Raw genomic sequence first — 22,557 nt, forward strand, 5'->3', positions numbered from 1 at the left:
CGCAATATAAAACTTTCGACATAACTTCCGTTTTTATAATGATGCATTGTAGCGCCGTGTCTCTATTATATACCAAGTATCCAAATTGTTCTATATGTCCAATTTTATATAGCTTGACCCGAATTCTCATATTTTAGACGGATCTCGCGATCAGTTTCGTGGGATATTTCGGATTTTATAGCGTATCTAAGATACACCGCGACCCGACTCAAACGCGTATACTCGAGAGATTTGAAAATCTCCTTCGTAAAATCGAAGAAGCATCAACCCCGTCGGATCTCGACGATAGACATAATCCGGTAGCAACGGCCCATGAAATAACGACGCTGGAAATATTGCGAAAGCGGATGTTAAACAAATGAAAAGATTTCTTTCCATATTGTTTCCCTCGCATTACCGTACTATTCTCTCAAGCAATAAAAAAGAGACATCTTTCTATGCAGATTGACCAACGCGCATACGAAACGTTTCACATTTCAGACATTCAGAATGAAAGCGTCGACGGGAGAATATCTGGCTTATGATTCATATAAAGTTATTCAGAATTGTCGAAAAGCGGGCATTTAATTATTTCTCGTGAATAAACTTCTTCTCTCAGCGAAAATGTCAGAAAAGATTATCTTCTTACAACTTTTCAACTGCAGTATTTTAACAACTTAATCTTAAATTGAAGCTTTTTATTACAGTCTATTTAAAAAAGATTAAACGAAAGATATATAATATTCCGTTACTTATTTGCTTTCGAAGCTTTATTTGAAAAAATTATTTTAACATCTCGATCTTCTCTCTGAGAAGAAATCGACGCCGAATTGTACGAAGAATGATACTGTGCGTCCAACTTTCACGAGGGAGTATCTCGCGTAACGGTCTTGAGCTAAATCGAAACCTTGTGATACCGGATATGTGTTGATTTCCGGATTTATTTGCCAGGGCATGTCTTCGGATATCTTGATGCCATGGAAAAACCAAGTTCGATGAAGCTTCGCTTAAGACCATTCCTTGACCCCCCCTGGTCTCCCTCCCTCCAATGTCGCGCGCATAACTTATTTGCGCAAAGTACGGCGAATAACGCATTGCGGCAAAGTGCCGTTCATTGCCAAATGCGTCCGTTTTGCGGCAAGTGTGTACATACCGAGTGCTCAGAAAATATCATTATGCAAGATTGAAATTATCAAGGAAAAACTCGAATAATTTGATATAAAAATTTAAGTAAATCTAAAATTTTGGCAGTTTATATATAGAAAAAAAAAAATTGTGTCACTCTTTCGTAAACTTAAATATAATTTTTTTCAATTACATTACAAACTATTACATGATGTATGTGTGAGTCATGCATTTTTTTATTCCGAGAAGAAAAAAGGAATTTATATATATATAATAATTATATTTTTATTTTACATTTATTTAATTATATTAAAAATGATCATTGAAGCCGTATTTATATTAAATACACTGTATATGGAACAATGTGGATGTAACCATAGCAAATGCACATTGTATGCTTATCGCCTTATGTATACCATGTAATAACATACATACGATATATACGTTTTAAACTATACGTATATATACAAAATATGCAAATCCATTTTTATGTAGTAAAGGATGGAGGATGATGTGGCAGCCAATCCCGTTGTTGTAGCCAAGTTTTGGCTACAACTCGATTTTATAGAACCGCATAATGCCGCCCTATCTTGCATGGAATTATACTTTTTTAATCGTATACGCGAAATATATATATACATATATAAGATTACAAAAGAGATCTAAAGAATCTTTTATGTGGATGAAATGTAAAATGAGAGATACTGTCAATATTCTGTCAGATTAAAAGAGTTTTGAATACCTTGGTTGCAACACAAAATCGTTGGATTAAACATTAAACGCAGAAATCGACATCGAATCTCAATTTTTAATCAAATACTATTTTATATTTATTATTATCTTTAATAATTAATTTTATATTTTATATTGCGTGTTTACGGCATTTTTAATTAAATATATATATATATATATTTTATCAAACTTTGTATTATATTATCAAATTTTTATTAATTGTTTTTAGTTGCTTTAATTACACAAAGATACATGGTTGTTTTTCCGTGCATTAGTAAAGGGATAGGGGGAGAGTGAAGGAGGGTTTACCGAGGCTTTCTGACATCGGTCTTAGAGATCACGTACCGAAAATGCTCTTAGGGCAAAGATGTTTCTTTGACGGATCTCAAGACGAACCAGAGCGGGAAGAAGATACTAGGGAAATGGTGATCGGAGTAGTAGCAAAGTAACGGCCTGGTGCATTGTCCTTGTGAAAGTATCATAAAAGTATTGGGTGACTGTTTTATCGTGTCTTCCTGGCTCCCTCCTTGTCCTAGTAAGAATCTATATAGAAGTCAATACACCGTTAGCACGATGGATCGATCGTCCTTCTCTCTTTCTTTTTCGCGTTTCTCTCTCTCTCTCTCTCTCTCTCTCTCTCTCTTTCTTTCTCTATGCGAAAAGCTGACGCAGTATGTCGAGGATGCTTCATCAGATCACGTAAGATAGAAACTCGTCTTATAGCTTGTCCTATATCAAATGCCATATAACTTGGATAACGGATACGTCCGGCAAGTTGTTGATACTAAACATGCGCGAGAGACTCTCGATCTAAAGTCTCTCGTATCTTTATGAGATCCATACGCGACACACAGAACATTTTTGCATACGAGATACATCTATTTTGATGCAGACCATAGATAAATCTATTGTTGAATCAATGATAAGGAAAAACGCATGATTTAATTTTTACTCAAGTCAGTTGAAGCTAAGAGTAATTGTATTGTATGGTAGGAGATAAAATAGTTTACAATTAAAATCTTTATAGAACGTAAGAATCATTAAAGTATGTAGATATTAAAATATATTTAGAAGTACATATATATAAATTTTATTGAGAAAAATTACTTTTTTAAATAACCTTAGAATTTTTAATAGAATTATCAATTGTTTAAACAATTATTAACACACAATACACAATGATTTACATGAATAATAATTTTTTGAAACAATTAATAATTTATATTACAAATACTAAAAAAAGTAATTTTTTTTCTCTAATTTTTCATATCTCTTTTTATTTCCGAATAGTAAAATAAAGAAAAATTATGTTTAAGCTTGATTTTGCCTGTACAGACTGAATTTGAAAAGTAAACTAAAGTACACTCGGTATACTTCTTATATATTACCAAAGTTTCATAAAATTTTTTTGAATTTTTAGGGATGATTGTCCTTGACAAACACGATTTTAAATTAGTATTGTAATTTAAATCTCAAGATGAATTGCTCCGAAGGGACGCTGATTATTTCACAGTAAGATAAATAGCTAATTATGTATGTACGTTTTTTTTTTTTGGATTGCTTCCAGGTGGAGGAGGATTGGAAGTACGTCGCGATGGTGCTCGATCGGATCTTCCTTTGGATCTTCACGCTGGCCTGCGTTCTTGGCACGGCGTTAATTATCTTGCAAGCGCCGAGCCTTTACGATACGACGAAGCCGATCGACATTAAATATAGTAAGATTGCTAAGAAGAAGATGATGCTGATGAACATGGGCCCCGAGGAGGACTAGTCGACGATCCCGCGCGGCCACGTGCCGCGTCCACAGTGTCGGCCGTCTAATCGCCGACGACGGCGTCGTCCACGTCATCACCGTCGCCGTCGTCGACGTCGCCGTCGCCGCCACCGCCGCCGCCGCCGCCGCCGTTGTCGTCGTCATCGTCGTCGTCGTCATTACCGTCGTTCCCCGCGGCCGCCCATCATCGAAACTGCCGATTTTCGCGTCGACGTGGAAGAGGACCCTCTCTCGAACTCACGCTGGTGCCAAAAATACGTGGTCCCGGACGGATGACACCAAGAAGATGGACACGCAAGTGAGGGAATCAAGAACTGCGACGAGCGGATCACGAACGAATGAAATTTTGCCGGATAAATCCGTGAAATGGGATACTGTAACCCTCTTCGAAGAGGGTAGATCGGTTGAACTTTGGTCCGATCACCCTTCGGGATGGAGATAAGATAAGAGCGTGCGACCGCATAATACACGAGAGTAAGGGAGCTTTCGTGACAGAGTGAGATAAAGTGAGATAGAGCGCGCATGTGGATGCGTGTGGGTATGCGTATGTATGTATGTGTTGGAGAGGAAAACTGAGGAGAGACAAAACGTCAAAAGGAAGAATAGAGAGAGAATGGGTGCGAAAGTGGGTGCGAAAGAGAGAAAGAGAGACAGAACAAGCGAGAGTTTGGACGAAAGGAAGAGAGAGAGAAAGAGAAAGAGAGAGAGAGAGAGAGAGAGGTGAAAAAGTGCCAAATACGCGAAAAACACGCGCACCGTATTTTTGTAAATCTGGTTTCATACGTAAGGCTAGAGTCGTGCGGCGAGACGTCGAACTGCCCGAACTGCCGATTTTATATAAGAAGATGTTTACAGCGCGCGAGAAGATGCGTGGTACACCGAGGTACCGATTTCACATGCATTTACATCTATACTTACATAATATATGTATATATATATATATATATATATATATATATATATATATATATATATATATATAATACATTACACACGCGCGTTTGGCGTACATACATATATACACATACATATACCATATACCGTACATATACCGGTATCAACGTCACTCACGCGGTATACTTATATTGATAAACGTATGGACACGCGCGTGCATCTTTCGACGCATTTCGTGGAATACACGTGCGAAAACATTTTCACGCTGACGCGTTCGCGTTGACATGGCGAAGGAAAATCTCTATGCGCTTTAAAGAAAGTTTTTTCGGAGAAATTCTCATCCCTCTCGCAGGATTTTACAGATTTTTCTGCAAACTTTCTTATTTATATCCTGCAAATTTAATATCTTTCATATTTCAACGTGTCTCAAATATTTCCAAAATTACGTACTTTTGCTACAAAATATTCGGAAATTTAATCACGCGGATCTATGGTCGGTCGACGAGATGACAGTCTGGAACATTGCATCTTGATCGATCTGTCGATCCATTTTTCCATGGTATCATTGGCGTTCTTCTCTCGAATAATGATCGCCACTTGATACGGATATCGATATGCCGTTATCGACGCGATTCGAGTAATTTACATGAGCGGCCAATTATCGAAGCAAATTATCCAATTGATCGATTATTCCGACGTATCGAGTGGCCCGGACAGCATTCAAGCAGCTAACGAGAACGGCACGACTACCAGGAATAATTGATTGGCAAAATAATTTTCGCGAAGCATATCCGCTCGTCGGCTTGTCCCATAATTAATGTCATTGATTAATGACGATCTCTGGAACGGGTCGTCGCTCGCGTTTGGGCGCTCGTCCCCCTTCGCCGTAAAACGCGCGCACGTCCGAAGATCAGGGGACGAGAGGGGCCGAAAGTCACGAGAGAGGAGCAAACATAAATTGAGCGACAACCATGCGAACAACTGCCAATTTTTAGACGCGCTCGGTCTCCGCTTGAACTACTTGGTCGGCTTGTGTAACAAGAGACGATATAAGTGCGGCGTCGGTGGGATAATACGACGATCGAATAGATCAGATGAATAGGTCGGATAAAAGCGATAGAGTTCGCCAGCGTGCCAAAAAGCGGTTTCGGCCACGAGCCAGCTCGTCCACGTGTCGGCACGAATTCGATCGAAGAATGATTGTTGCCTTTTCTCCCGGTCCTCCGTTATTCTCGAGAACAGAGCTCGCTCTAACGAAAGTCTTGCGAGTGTCTTACGATAAAAAAAAAATAAAATAAAATAAAATCGAGGGCCGATGGTGTCGACGACAATTCATATGATTGCTGGAACAAATAATTACGTCGCGCATAAATAATCGCAATGATCGTTTTTCGTCTGTTGATATATTAATAACGGATTGTAGGGTCGATATTAATATCAATATTTCTTTCGATGGTGAAAGGTTCTCGTGTAAATTTTTGATGAAAGCTATTTTATTTCGATCGAGTAACTCACACGATAATTTATTTTTACTGCATTAATATAAAACAACTTAATTAAGCGCGAGGTATGCGATTAATTATTAATTACGACGTTGAAAAAGCAACGGGCTCTCGAAAAGATATGAGTTAACGTTCCTCTACGTGACGCCGTACGTTAATTATCGGCGTAAAAGAATATCTATATTATCGTCATAAAAAAATGAAATTCAATCTCGTATAAAATTCAGCCGTAAAGCATGAGGGTTCAAGTTGGCTCGTTCGGAGCGCGAGTATCAATCATGGTTCATCTCGTTCATTTCTTTTTCGGCTTTCTTTCGTCAATTACGGCGCACTGCGTATTATTTCTTCTTTCTACCGTATATATATTCGCGATGTGTATATATATATATATATATATATACACATCGCGAATCGATACTTGCAAAAATAAATAAGAGAAGTAAAAAAAGAGAAAGAGAGAAAGAAAGGGGAATGAGAAAGAGGAGACGCAAGAAAGCTCTCGACGTGTTTGCTCGTATCGTCGCGATTGGCTGGCATAGGCACGTCGAGAGTATTCCGTCGTCGAGGGGGAGGGGGTATTAACAGGAGCCGAGATGACGAGGCAGAAACCGCGGAATACGAGAAGGATACCAAGGATGAGGATCCGCAGTAAGAACGCGACAGAAGTTAAAGATGACACGGTTTCGGATAGTTTTACTTCGTTAGAGAGAAAAAGAAGCAAAAGAGGGATGGGGGAAGGGAGAGGAGACAGGACGTAATTAGAGCCGCTGGAGATTAAACACACATGAGCGCACGCACGTATACATACACGTATTTATACACTCGCGCACGCGCTTGACACATACTCATAGGTACACGAGAGTACGTACTTTGTCTAAACATATATACACACACACAGACGTGTATACATACATAGGTACGTACACATTGTTCATACGCCGACGAGGAATAAGAGGGGGCTTGGGCCGAGGAGAGCATTAAAAACGCTCTCCGCGTGATCCCTGCTCGGCGATATAATAATCAATTTATTTGCTCACGTAAAAAGTAATGGTATAATATATTTCATATATGTGCATAATAGGTGTAAAGAGATGAATTACATTAATTGATTAATTGTACAATCTACGTGCGAGCAAATGAGAGAGAGAGAGAGAGAGAGAGAGAGAGAGAGAGAGAGAGAAAGAAAGAGAAAGGGGGACATTTCATTTGCCAAGCCGCGCGAGGCGGCGGTGCTTGTTGACGTTGTGACAGGTGTGACAGAAGGCTTTGGTGTGTCTCGCTGTCGCGTCATGCGGCTCGTCGGATAGGATCAAGATACACGTGTCTTTGTGTGAAAACGGGGAAGAAGAAGGAAAGGAGGGGATTAGACGAGTCGATCGAAGAAGGAGCCAGATTGCAGGAGAGCTACCGTTCTCTCGAAATAGCGAGGAAGCAGCTTGAGAGGAGGCTAAATATCGAGGGACGGATAAGGAAAATAAGGAACTAGAAGGCGTGGAAGCTCCGATAACCATCGTTTTTATTTTTGCCGATCGCTAAGGGGATCAACTATCCCTCGACGTGGAAAGAATAGCAGGAGACCTCTCTTCTCGGCGATTAATTAAAGAGGCTATCACGAGGAGGACGATGGCAGAGAGCGGAGGGGCATGATCATCGCGACGGGGTCGATGGAACTACGGGTGCGTGCACACGCAGAAGAGGGAAAAAGTGAGCGAATCCAATGGCGGGTGAGTCTACAATGGCTAATAAAATCGTCGATGTCCGGCATCTGTGGCGTTTATCGTGGCCGCGGAACACGTGCAAAAGATCGTATCGCGCGGAAAAATCGAGATAAACCACGACCAATTTTCAATGACGATGAGATCTTATTTATATACCTAATTATTAAATGGATCTTGAAACTAGATTTCGGACAAGTAAACACAATCGATCGTTTAATTTCTTCTCTTCGTATATCGGGCGAAATATTTTCGTATTCGAACATTAAACTAATTCATTGAGATTAATTAATAACCGCGATACATGCACGTAAATGCTGAGAAATTTTCTCGGGGTTTGTAACGGTTATAAAAAAAAAAAAGATCTGTTACGCTTTTGTATAATGTACAGTTTTTCACATCGAGAGGGATATTAAAGGGATAATCCCTTGCGTACAACGCGGGGGTTAAAATTACCTCATAAGTTTGTCGCCCTATCCTTTTGTCTACCTTTACATCATCAACGCGACAAGATAATTCACATCGAAACATTCTTTCCATTTTGTTCCAGCGAAAAAGATTTACTCGCGACACAAACCGTTGATCACTAATCTCGTTTTCTAAATCTGTCGCTGCACTCGCGTGTCCCTCCCCCATCTCTCCTTCTCATACGCGATTCCGAATTCGATCGATAGCTCGCGCGATAAGCATCACAGCGAATTTATCCTGACAGCCGGTATATTTCGGATGCGTCATCATGCCGCGTATCGTGATCTGTTACGAATCTATAACGCGCTCGCGCGCGATCGGAATAAATCGCGGAGGCGCGTTACGTCAAACGGAGTTTGTCATACGAGCGATCGCAAGCGCAACGCTCATTTTCGCCTATGTTGTCATCGAAAATTGGTCGGTTTTCCAGAAAGGGTGAGAAGAGAGGAAAAAGAGAGATAGAGACAGGCACATACACATACACACACATGCAGACACACACGAGAGAACGACCCGATTTCTTGCCCGTGCACGGTGGTTAATCGATACTGCGTGGCTGGAACACACGATAAAGCGCGCGCCAACGACCGTTACTACGATAATAAATAAATATCGATTATCGCGCGGGAGGGAGAGAGCGTCGCCTCTCATCCTTTTTACGGCTCGCATCTCCACCTCCACCTCCCCCCCCCCCTCCCCTTCCGCCCGCCCGCTACCATTCTCCCGAGAGAGCGTGATAACCGTAAACAACAATGTAATTAACGCGATCGTGTGATGACTATCGTGACGAAGAAGAAGAAGGTTGGAAAAAGCGGAGGATGATAGCGACAGTGATAGCGACGACGATAAGTGCATATTGTTAGTTATATATAGACTGTTCGTATAATCGGTGATAATCGGCTACGATAATGCACGATAATATACATAGGAGTGAGAAGGAGGAGCGTTTAAGTATTGGACTTTGAATTAGGGGTTGCGAGATCCGGGGATCGGTCGCGTCGCCTCGACTTTTAACTACGATCGATCACGAAAATTGTATTATAATCGGCGCAATTTTCTCGATCATTATTATCGTAGAATTGTTACAAGAAGAGAAGGACCCGATTAAGGCCCGAGCGCGGTTGTGTAAGTGTACGTAAGTATTTATGATATAACTGTAAGAGTATTGTCTCTCTCTCGAGAAATACATACACAGAAAAGCGTCGAATATTTCGGTCCACTTTGGATCTTCTTTAATGGCTCGGAAAGATCTCAGAATTGTTGAAAATTATGTAAAAATTATGTAACTGGCTTGTGTACAATTTTTTTAAAACGGAACGAGAACTTGTGGAATTCGATTAATGTAATTATTTAATCTAATCATTAATATTGAATTGAATTACAGTGTTACATTCTCGAGTAATTATGGCGTTACATGCAGCGCGATATATCGAAGGACGGATGTATATCGTAAAATTACGCATAACACACTGTTGTAAAATACAATCTTATATATCTATAGAGAGGAACAGAGATACAGAGAGAGAGAGAGAGAGAAAGAAATATTCTCTCTTCGTTTTGTTATTCCGTTATTTTGCACAGACGCTACAGAAAAATTGTATACAGTTACATAAGAATTACATAACTTGATATATACATATATATCGGTGAAACTGTATAAATATTAGACGCTATCGATTGTAATCGTCGTTATCAACGAAGCGTGCGAGTGACGTGCCGGAAGGGCAGAGCGACTCTTTTCTCGTCCCTTCTATTAGAGTGTCTTCACCTCGTAAACGTCGCCAAAAGGCTTCAATCACGCGTCTTCCTGTAACCGAATCACTTTCGCCTCCTCCATTCCCGTGTTAAGGAAAATAGCTAGAGAAAAGTTTGTAGAAATGAGACATGCGCGTAGTTTTCCGATAAGCTTCCGATAATCAGCGGAGATATGATCAGCGGTGAGCTACGTCTAATAATTGAGAAGCTGTCGTTTGTAGCTGAAACATCGCGTCTTGCGAACGATTCCGGCATTTTTGGCCATAATCGTCCTTTATTTGATTTCATCGTCACGCGTTTCTATATTCTAGTTCAAAATTTCGCACGAGTTTTAACAGAATCGTAACTTGGGGCATGAAACTTCAATAAAAACAAAGTTATGGCATCCATCTAAATATTTTAATGAAATTAAATATGTGCCTGTTATCAAACATTCTGCATCGTAGGCATGCGTTTGTCACAATTAATAAGTATTTCTGCACGTCACGTGTGATCATCCATAACATGCACCACTATATTATAAATAACATCGCTCGAGCGAGAGAGAGAGAGAGAGAGAGAGAGAGAAAAGGTGCCGTTACACCTGTCAGATCGGGGGACAAATCGGGTCACGAGATAATTGCGATTTCTGTTTTCATTCGGCATTCGCCATTTCTTCTCCCTTCTCCCTCACCCTCGCTTCTTCCTCCTTTCATTTTGCGAATTCCGCGTTCGGAGTATTTCATTACACCTACGCCAGGCTGGGAACGAAGCTCGCCGGTGTAATTGAATTTTTCAGTCACTTCAGCCTTTGGCAGAAACGTGATTCATTAGTAGTGCAAACGGCGGTGGAAAATTAGGACGGGCGTGCAAGGTAAACGAACGAACGAACGAACAATCGAACGAACCAGGGACGTGAGTACGTGGATTAGGTAAGTAAGTTCTGATTTCGTGTCTCGCGACCACTCTCGAAATATGAGAGATCATAGATTCTCAATGACAGATTCGCACAGATTTTCCGCCGCGTTATTTCTTTTATTTTTTTTTTTTCTGCCACTCGCTCGGTGTACCTTCGTCAATTCACTCTCGTGCACGCGCGAGTGCAGGTGCCGTGAATGAGGAGAATTATTTAACAATCGGGCTTTATCGCGAGAAATTACGTTATAAGATTTTACGCCGCTGATTTAATTAAGAGTAAGAGAGATTGATTATGTAACATGGAACATGCAAATTTATAATTTGGCAGTAAATTTAATGAGTCTGTTTCTTATAATATCTCCGTTTTTTTTTAAATTATTATTTGTGTTTGTGATTCCCGTCATTTCTTTACATTTGCGAAACCGCTGCAAGTGCATCGATCCATATCTTTACAAACGCGGTACAATTGCGGTAGCATGCTCCAAAGTCTCTGCTTTTCGTTCTTATGTCTCTAGATTTACACGTTCAGAGTTTGTCTGGAGGATCAACGAAGAACATGAGAACGCGCGTACGCGTGGCGTGGAAACGCCTACAGTTGTCTCCGATCGTTTTAGGAAATTGCGTCGCAAATTTCATTTTCGCAACGCGCGAGAGCATTACGTATGTATAGAGTTTCCCGCGCACGCTGTTCGTGTACGTATGTACTTGTGTACGCGTCACTCGAAAAAGCAAATGGATGAAGCAGATACGTTGTACGAAATTTTAATGAATGTCAAAAAAGAGACTTTCTCTTAATGAAACGTAATTAGAATACAAATTACAAAGAATGCTGTTTATTTAGTTTGTGTATGAATATCAAAGAGTTTAATTGAATTATTGGAGAATTGCCGGAGAATCAAATTTGTCGGGATAAATAACAAGTAAAAAATAAAATCTTATTTTTTACTTATTTTAAAACTTTAACTTAATTGCTGGGATGTTTAATTACTAAGAATTAAGAAGATTTTTAATTAAGTGTACGTTAAAGACGAATATATAATTATCTAGAAATATTTAATCGAGACGAGAGGCGCACGTAACGCTTGAGACATCAACGTTTTAGAATCGCAGTTTTTCTTTTTTTTTTTAACTTTAAAACGTACAAACAATTGGATTAATACGCCAATGAAAAACTATAGAAGGTGAAATTCTTTTCTGTGTAAATTACATCGAATAGGAGCAAAAAAAAAAAACAAATTCATTTAAAGGTACGTGTAATGAACAGTAATTTTGTATCATCCTGTATATCGTCGATCTGACAGTTTAATTATTATTTAACGAACGACAGGTCGATGAATGAGAGAGAACGGATCACGTGTGTAGCGTTAAATTACACTGTGATCATCAATGCGTGCATTCAGAAGAGACAACAGTTGAATAGCGATTGAATTATTATCGAATCTCGATTCGTTGAATCTAGGAGCGTACATGTCAATAACATTCAATTGCTGTACGATCGTTCCCTCCGCTCAATACACTCAATCGTTGAACTTCGGAACACTTAACGAACTTACGAACGCGACGTATCTTATTCATCAGTTTGCACTCGATTCGCAAGAAAGCTAATCGAGACAGATGCGCGTAAATATCCGGGAAGGTGAGAGACGACGAGAAAATAGGAGATGACAAAGCCATCGCGACAGAAACCCGTCTTCCTGCCTTAAAACTCCTCCTTTCGCAAACCATCAATGTATCCGCGAAAACGGATTATATATTATTACTATTATTATATATTATAGTATATCGTATTACACACGCGAATATATATAGAGACTGTACAAATTCGTGTATATACACGCGCGAAGAAAACGCGGAATAGATCGTTAAGTAACTTAATAAATCGTAAGTAATTTTAGATAGATCTCTTGGATTGTGACCCACATACGAAGACATTGACGATCGAAAAGATAGTGGTGCGGTTCTTGCGTTACCATCGACATTTGAGATGGTTTGATTTAATATACAAATTGTTTTTGAAGAAGTAATTGGCGGAGAAAAAACTCGCTTTTCTCCATAGCTGTTTCAGCAATAAAATGTTCTCTTTCGAATATATTGTTCGACAAGATTCGATAAACTTGGCATATAATTCTGATAATTATTGGTAATGTATGAAAAGGCGATAGACGGTAAACCCGATAACATTTCGATGTCAATCAACAAAATCAGAATAAATCCTTCAGTCAGCAATGTATAACCGGAACTTTGGTGTAATAAACAATTTGTGCGCGCTGCGTACCAAATGTGTTGCGATTAATTCTAGATATTTTGTGACATTACGGGCATAATGCACTGTATGGGACATGTAGAATCTGTTTTCGAAAGCTAATCGATTTAAATGAGACATCACTTTGGAAAATTGTTTACTAATATCTCTCTCTTTTACACTCGGGAAATTAAATTTGCTTTAAAATTAGGGCATGACATGTTGCGTTCTCACATTTCGAACGATTACAGATTATATTCGATTAATATATATGATTTCTTCAATTTCTTATTATTGTTACATTATATTGAATTTTTGCACAATTACAATTGCATCAATGATAAATCTGATTAATTATGTAACTATGTATGATCGAATTATAGAGGGAAAAAGATATACTGTTTAGAGAAGAATTGTCGTGTACGAAATAGTGGGTCACAATCGCAAAACGCTCAATAAAACAAGCACTTATTATCAGAAGCTCAAAGAGTACCACGAAGCACTCTTCTCTAAACGATTTGGGGGTGAAGTAACTATTCCGAGAAAAACATGGGACGAAGAAAGCGGTTGTCGTAATAATAATGTAAATTGATATTTTGCCTTCGCGTTTGGCGAGCGCTATTTATGAATATTATTATATTCTACGAGACGAATCAGTGTCTTCCGCGATATTTTCCGTGAACGAGAAATCGCGTGGGAAGAAAACTGAGTAGGAGGAAGAAATCACGAAAAATTTACTCGCGGAGAAATTTATGGATAAAAGGAATTGCGCAATCCCATTATCTCTTAGTGGAAACTTTTCATCGCGACAATATTATTGCTTCATTTTGCATTATCTAGTGGTGTTTTTACTAGTAGCTTTGTCATTTCAGTACAAGTCGATAGAGCAATTTGTTTAATTCTCTATCGCAGTTGAGAACAGAGCACATTATAATTCGAAATACTTTCGATTCGATTAAGTACTCTTCTTAAAGCGAAGAGTTTGTTTTTTTTCGGTATTTTTTTTTGTCTTGTCTTAATTAATCAGAAAAATTATATGATATTATTTTTGACCCCCTTTTTTTTCAGTTTTACGCTATTGCATCGTCAAATCTGTACAATGTAATTGTATTAAAAAATTAATCGACAAAGTTATTCGTAAACGCGCAAACGCTTTGTCGTGCGAAAGTATACGAAAATTTGGCATAAACGTGTAAAAATGTTTCGTGTCTCTTTCGTCATCATTTTTATACTGGCGCGATTTTTTAAGAGGATCAATCATATTGCATGATCAAGCGGCAAAAAAATGTTGTGATTTGATAAAATATTCACTACCGTATAAACAAATAGTTAAAAAGAATTCTTGATATAAAACGATGAATCATAAATAAAAGAAAACAATAAAAATACATCATTATATTCGAGTCTTTTATAGCGCTCGTAAAAATCACCGATCAATCCAAGCTTGTTCTCGGATTCACACACGAATTTGTTTCGTGGTACGTGAATAAATTTGCGTTACTTGCGACAATTTGACTCCCCTTCCGGCACACGTGCACGAGATCGTATCTCATGCCAAATAAATAATACCACGGGCAAAACATTGTGTCAACAGTGCGTGCCAACGCAGTAATTATACCATGTAAGTTTTTGTTACATTGCTGTTTCATAGAGAGTTGTAATTTGTACGTGAATATTCACGACATTTTCGCACGAGGGAGGAATGTGACGCGGAAAAGATGAAAATTTGCTCTACGATACATATATATGTACGATACTCGTACGATACTACGATACACTCTATACGTATATAGAGGAAACAATCAGGATCTTATTTCGTTGTGTGAGAGAAATCAGCGTTACACGCAAGTGAAAGAATTGAGTATTTAATTATTTTTTCACAATTAATGAATGTGTGCAAATTTACGTATGAATAAATATTTACAGAAATAATATTTTATATTTATATTTAACAATATATCAAAAATTGCCATCTCCTCTGCTCTCGTTAATAATTTCAATCCAATAGAAATTCATTTTTCGATATGTAAAATATAACGACTGCCATTTTATTTTTAAGAACATTATAAAAATTTCTATTTATTATTATTATATTATATTGTGATAGAATTTATCTGCGATAAGAAATTATAAAGCAGCGATAAAAGATTGCAGTGTGTCATTCCTCGCTCGTTCCGAGGGCGTCTTCGAATTAAGAGCGTCTTTAAGCGTCGAGCTTCCCTCATCTCTGAGACCGCGCGAACTCTCGAGCGTTCGAGAACGCAGATCGGTTCTTCAACGAGACGAGGCGTTCGATTAAGGCGGAGTGATTTAGCGGAGAATTATTATCGCATGTCTTCCTGTGAGTACCCTTCGACTTTATGAGACTCTTTTGTGCGCGGCCGCGCCAATTATCCCGGAGAACTTTCGAAGGATCGTGTCTTTAGCGGCGGCGAAGCTACGCGGCGGATCGCCTCAACGATGTCGAAATGTCGACAAAGCGATTCCTCTTTCCCCATCGTCGTGAAAGAATCTTGTTCCGCATAATTCTCTGTGTACGCCTTCTGTGAACGCGGCTACGCGGTGATTGCGACGCCAAGTGAAGTGCACACTTCGGTGAGAAGAGTATGATAATTGATTGACGGACGCGATTGTCGTGCGAGATCCCGATTTAAATGTCAACGAAACATGGCAAGTCGATAAAGGAAAAGTGAACTGTTATACTTTGCTGGGATTCATCGAAGCGAATCACCGCGGAAACGATCGTGATTCTGGAAGATGAATTATTACGAAAATGACACGACAAAAAACGGAGAGAGAGAAAGAAACTTTTACTCGACTTAGTTTGTTCATTTCTTGTCATTCGAGCGAAGAATTGTGATTTAGATGAGTTTCATCATACTTATCGTGTGATCTCAATCGGGACGACGGAAAGACGTATCATCGGATGTGAACGTAGTTTTGACGTTGATTTAGCTTGAAAGAGACATATTTACTTAACCGTTGATTTACTTACGCTTCCACGGAACTTTATATTGAGCTGTACTCCGCTTTGCAAGTAAGTAAATTACCTATTTCGCCACAGGAGAGAAGACGAAAGACGAAACATAATATTCCGCCAAGTTCGGTACAAAGGCTACTTAGAACAGTCACAACAATTTCAAGCAATTAACTCTTTCCCTGAAGAAATAATGAGACTAAAGGGCAACGCGGGAAAGGAGAAACTGTATTTGCTTTAATTTAAATAGAGAACTTCTATTCGTGAGATTAAATTTAAGCAGTCGGCACATAATCAGCTTCGCGACACGGTAGAAGAACAATCGCGATCTTGTGAGCAGAAAGTTATGGATTCTTCGCCCGACTCGGGCGTCTCTCTCGTCGCATCTCTCGTCATTTATCCGCTAAAGCATGTTTGAAACCAAGAAGGAGAAAGAGAAGTGTTGAAATTTGCGTGGCTTCGTCTTCCTCTTTTGTATTGTCATCACGCGACGTTTTTCATCTCACTTTCGCCGATTGTTCTCTGCAGCTTCCGCACTGACACGCGGAAGGACGATCAGGATGTAGAGGTACCGCTTTAAAAAATAATCGAAGAACTCGACCAAATGCCACAGACTGCCGAAATAGGGAGTAAACGATGAAGACTTTCCTTTGTATCGCCGATCACAGAACACGAATTATCAAGGAGCGGGCGGACGGAGAAGAGAGGCCCGGAGCTGTCATCTGACGTAGCAAACAACACAAGTATTTCGACCAAGACACCAACTGCCTATATAATCTCGAGGATACCATCGCTTCGTAACAATGCGACGGAGTTGCGTCGTAAAACAGCTGGCGAACGACGCTTTTTCCGCGTGATTTCACTTATCTCGTCGGGTCTTCTCTCTCTCTTCTGCCCTTCTTGCCCGTCTGTGTTTCTTCGGCGGAAGATCTCATCGAGAAAATGCCTACGTATAGACATAGGAATATTTCTTTGAGCGAAACGACGTGTTCTATCGTATTTGCTCTCTGTTTATCCCCGTCATCGTCAATGACACTCGAGTATTTCTCTCTCGAATTTCCACGGAACGAGCGATCACGGTTCTCGTCGTTGATCGTCAAAGACGAGAGCGGCCGTCAAAGACATTCCCGCGAACGTCGCTCGCGGCGAAGTTGTTCGACGGCATCGTTATTAGACGATCGGAAAGGATTTTCAGGGTGGAAGAAATGCGCCCAGGACATCGCTCGTTTACGACGTTTTCCGGAGAAATTTGCGGGATTTTTTTTTTTTTTTTTTCAACATCTTCCCCCCGAATTCTCATGGAGCGTGCACGTACGTGTGTAGGGGGATAAATGTAAACGAACGCGGTCGGGCGGATTGAATTATAATAGGGGCTCGCCCGCGACAACCACCGTTGTGATTGTCGGCACAAAGCCGCCAAAAAACCGCCAGCGAAACAACTGACCGGCGCGGAAAGACAAAGGGATTTTTCTCGATTCCCTCTTTTCTTATTTTACAAGCTGCTCGAAAATACATCAGCCCGACGACGACATTCACCGATATGGCGCCGAAATATCGAGGTGGCGAGGTAGATTTCGTTTTTTTTTTCTTTCTTTGGATAAAACACGTCGGACCCGCCGTTTTCGCCGCCGCGAATGCACGCGAATAAACGTCGACGGTCTTGTCACGCGCATGAGCAATCGCTATAAATTGTCGATATATCGTCGTGTAATGATTGCTATCCTTAATATGACTATCACTGTTACTGTTATCCGATTGTCGTCGCGTCGTCGTCGTCGTCGTCGTCGTCGGCTTTTGACGTTTCACATAACACGTTCGAGAAGATCAGGCGGGATCGGGCGCGTTTGGCCCTTTCGCTGTGTTTGCGTTTTAATTCGCAGCTTTGGCGTGTAACTGGGATTTATAAAATTCCAGCATAGCTATCAACGATGGGGCAATTCGCCAATTGCATGAATGCTTTTTAAAACATGGGCAATACAGTTTGATCTTTTTGCTACGCGTATAACAAATTTTATTCGTTACTATCGCGTTGAGTGCGAGAACGCGAATTAATGCAACGAATGTGTACGTGCGTGGGCGCGTTTAATCGTTAATATCTAGTTTAACGCACACTAAATGTATAATATCGAAACGATTTAATTAACTGTCAGAGTCATACACGCGCGAAATACTGAAAATCGTTCATTTATCTCGTGCATTCGGTAGGAGTTTTTAGACGTAGACATAGTGTAAGTAAACCTAGCGTGGATGAGAGATCCTTAAGAACAGGTAGAGAAACGATACAGCTGGACGCTCCATTTTTCTCTAATTAAAAAAATGGAGATAGTTAGCTAAATCGTTAATTATTCTATCGTATGGATATGTCAAATTTTTATTCTGCTATAAGTCACTGCTAATAATATCACTGCACAGGCGCGAATAGAGAGAAAGAATACTTCCAGCTGTATCTTTTTTCTCTCTTTTTTTTTTATCTATTCTTTAAACTAAAATATTGTAAATACAGGAAATGCGCGGTCTATACTATGTCTCTAAACTTGATCGCAAATATATCTCTAGATGTAACGATCGAGGCAGCGAAAGGGCCGAGCGTGTGCGATGTTTTTTTTTTTTTTTTTGCGCGATCGAAGGAGAAGAAGAAGCGTGACAACTCGCGCGATTTAATCGGGGTTTTCTCGACGGTTATGTAATGTTACGATTCATGAGAGCCATCGATAGCGCGTCGATGGATTTTGATGGTTGCCTGCGATCGACGTGTGCGCAGAGCACGGTTAGCGATTATAGGGTTTAACGTTATCGAGGAACCACACGTAGTCGCCGGGTGGACATTTCAGGAGACTAAACGAGAGACACACTCGAAGTCCCTTCGAACGGATTAAATCGAAATCTTTGCTCAACGTTGTGTATGTGTTACTTAAAGATAAAACAAAGTTATATTCTCTGTAATCGAGAGAGAGAGAGAGAGAGAGAAAGTGTGAGAGAGAGAGAACGAGAGTGAAAGAATTAATCGTTGTCGTTACGCAACGACGGTCCGCAAATGTAACGGATGCATAAATAGATAAACATTTAATCACATACATAAGTGCGCGTGAGGATCGTGAGGAACACTTTTATCACTCTATCGGTTCTTTATCGCGTAATGTTGATCCGTTTGTAAATTACGCGCACGTAAACATCGCAAGATACGCGATGTTTTTGGAGACAAGCACGAGAAAGAAGGATGAGAACAGTAGATAATTAAATATAAAAATAGTATGATAACGAGATATATTAATAATTATAATAGACGAACGATAATATATGTGTAAGTGATCGATTGTAACGATGGTAAAAAAGAAAACGATAATACTATAACAATAAAAATAATAAACGCATAGTAATAATAGTGATAAAAATAGCGAGTAATAATAATAACAATAATAATAATAACGAGATAATCATAATGAAAAAAAAATAACGATGACGTTAAACAACAATATTAATGATAACTCTTACCTTTAGAGTATATCGAGTGCTATCTAATTATTTCATGAAAAAAAAAAAAAAAAAAAAAAAAAAAACGGTACACACAGACACACATGAACACACTGTTAATAATTACTATATGAAAATGACTATTGGTAAAGAAAGAGGAACTGTCTCTCGTATAAAACTGATAGTATTGTTAAGACAATCAGACTCTATTGCTCCGGCCACACACCAAGCAGGGCTATCCATAAATATTTGTTGTTGAGTTCGTCGACGGTCGCCAATGCGGCGGGTGAATGACGGAAAGAGCACGGAAGAATAAGTGAAACTATCACTCCCCCCTCCTCCCCCTTTTTCTACTCGTTCCCGAAAGCCAAACGCAGGAGGAAGAACAACGCGGAGAGTAGGCCTCCGAGGAGTCGGACAGGAATAAGTGGAAAAAGATGAAACAAGCCGGACGGGCTGGATATTCGACGCAGCCCTGTATTCACTCGCGCCATTCGTTCCTCGCACCACACACGCACGGATGAACGTAAGAAGAAGGATCGCGTGACCAACCGGAAGTCTTAATGCGAGCGAACGGAATCGGAGGAGAAGCGAAATTAAATGCGCCGAGTGCGTGCCGCGGGACACCTTTTTGTAACGCCTCACATTTTCTACGATTAAACGAAAAAAAGATGAAGAAGAGGAAGAGAAAGAGAGAGAGAGAGAGAGAGAGAGAGAGAGGAAGAAGAGAATTTATAAAGAAGCGCGTGAAAAGGCCGGGGAAGATTATTACCCGTCGTATTTTGCGGCGAATTTTTCGCGGCGCCAGTGATTTTTTTGACGCTCGGGGATGATTGGCGGCGCCGCCAACATTTTCAGTTCTTCGCGGTCCATTCTCGCCAGCGTGATTCGCGCTATGAGAGGGCCAAAGGGACGCGGAAAAACGGATATGCACGCGCATATTTCGCATTAAACATACACACACACACACACATATATAAATATGCATCGCACGCATTAAGTACGTATGAAGCACCATTGTAGTTTTGCGCGCTTTCTCTCTGAATCGCGATACGTTACATTAAGAGATTATAATTTTAATAGTTTAATAAAATTATCAGCGACTTTTTAATGTATGTAGATTGATCGGGAAATATCACGCTTTAATTAATGATTATTCTTTGATTATTTACGGCATACTTAACCGGAGATGTAAAGAGATGATAAAATTAAATAAAGAGCGTTAAATCTGCGGATCAAATTGAAATCTGTTCAATTATAATAGAGGGAGAGCGTGTGATTTTTGATACATACACACACACACACACACACATGTGACAAATCTGTAAAGTCATACGCACATCGATGACATTTATCGTAGAGACGATAAAATGGATATTTTTCAGCGAGAATAGCTGGCGAAAATCGAAAATGCTTCCAGTGAGGATAGAGGTGGCGGACATAGACAATTTCCTAATAGATCGTCGCCGTTCCCAGAATATTATGTCGCCATTCCTATTTTGGAAACGGAAGCGGCGGATTACCGAAGGACGACGTTTCGCGTTGGCGCTCATCAGCGATTCTCGTTCGGTCGTTGTTCACGTCGCCTTCTCTCTTTACGTTGGATTTCACGGAGCCGACGTAATTTTGGGGCCGAAGGGATAATTTTCGCGTAATGCCGCGTAATCGTCGACGTACGGAGTCGATCGTTCGGCACTTTTTACGACGTAGATAGATGCGCATGGACGCGTATCCCGTTTCAATTCTGGTATATTCTGGTACGCGTATATACATATAACATATATACATACACATTTATATATATATACATATACCGCGAAAGGAAGAGAAATCCTCCCTCGTCGCGTAGCGCTTTTCGCTTGGACGGAGGGCTTCTGTAAACCAAAACTAAGCGGAGGGGGAAGAACGGCGCGCTTTTTTAGTAGGATCGATATCTCGATCGGCGGACCCCGATACGAGGACGACGACGAGGAGGAAATTCCGTCGTAATTACGTCCGCGAATCTTACCAACGGGAGAGCGAACGGTTTCTTTTCATCTAGTGATAGTCTCGGATTAATGCCTGTTTTTAACGCCCGATGCGACGAATTGCATCGAGTATACGTAATAGGAAGAAAAGAGAAGAGGGGTACCGATAGTTTTAGGAGTGAAAGCTAAATGAGACGCGAACACTCATCGAAGACTGCAAGAAATCTCTCTTTATTCCTAGATATAAACATTCTAATTTTTTTTTTAATTTATCTCAACACATCCGCGCATTTTTTACCGATATATCGTCACATTTTGAAATGAAAAAGCGGAGTTTAGTTCTATCGATGCACATATCTTACCTCGCTAGTCGCGTTACAAACGCCATCCTCCTTCTTAGCGACTATTTTGTCGTATGATATATATAAACGAAGAAAAGCATTTTGCTCCTTTTACATTTAGCGATAATTTAGAAATGACAAAAAAAAAATAGCAACGGGATGAGTAATGCGAAAACTTTCTTCGAGAATCAGCGAACCTCGATAACATTATCCCGTCGGTGTCTCGTATGTAAGGGTGTGTTAGTGGGAGATCAGTATTAAACTCTCCCCTTCGGACCCTTCTGATCGAAACTCCGACGCGCTCCCGTTTTTTTCTTTCCTCTCTGCGTATATCCGCGTTCCTTCATTCATTCATTCTTTCCTCCCCCCCCCCCTCCTCTCCCCCTTAGCGATCTCGTCGAGCGAATCGTATCGCTCGGGAAGCGACTACGACGATTACGACGTCGCGTTAATTAGAAATAACGAGGTAACAAGTGTCTAAGGAGAATTAAGGATAAAACGCAGATAAGCGCACGTTATATACGTATATATACGTACATAGCCGTACACACGAAGCGTACAACACGCGCGCACCGTTACACGCATCGAGAGCACACATCCTATTACATATACACATACACGCGCGGTCATACTCATAAACGCGTAATACACGAGTAATAAGGAAGAAAAGAAAAAAAAAAAAAATAACGTAACGAGCGTTTTGTTATATCCGTAAAAA

General features: G+C 40.1%; 1 protein-coding gene across 5 annotated transcripts in view; it reads left to right on the top strand.

Moving 5' to 3' along the window:
* Nucleotides 1–22,557, top strand: part of Nachralpha1 (nicotinic acetylcholine receptor alpha1) — a 257,913-nt gene that overhangs the window by 130,453 nt on the left and 104,903 nt on the right. For 4 of the 5 annotated variants that reach the window (XM_070316415.1, XM_070316408.1, XM_070316442.1 and 1 more), the window contains one exon: nt 3,404–6,395. The exons of the other annotated variant lie outside the window; for it this stretch is intronic. In XM_070316415.1, coding sequence (XP_070172516.1) covers nt 3,404–3,607 — 204 coding nt within the window. In that variant the 3' untranslated portion in view covers nt 3,608–6,395. Of the gene's footprint in view, nt 1–3,403; nt 6,396–22,557 lie in introns of those variants that run through there. 5 annotated transcript variants of the gene reach the window in all.

This window comes from Polyergus mexicanus, unplaced genomic scaffold, assembly GCF_030449975.1.
Source record: "Polyergus mexicanus isolate NDT 795.1 unplaced genomic scaffold, iyPolMexi1.0 SCAF_1, whole genome shotgun sequence".
Classification (NCBI taxonomy): domain Eukaryota; kingdom Metazoa; phylum Arthropoda; class Insecta; order Hymenoptera; family Formicidae; genus Polyergus; species Polyergus mexicanus.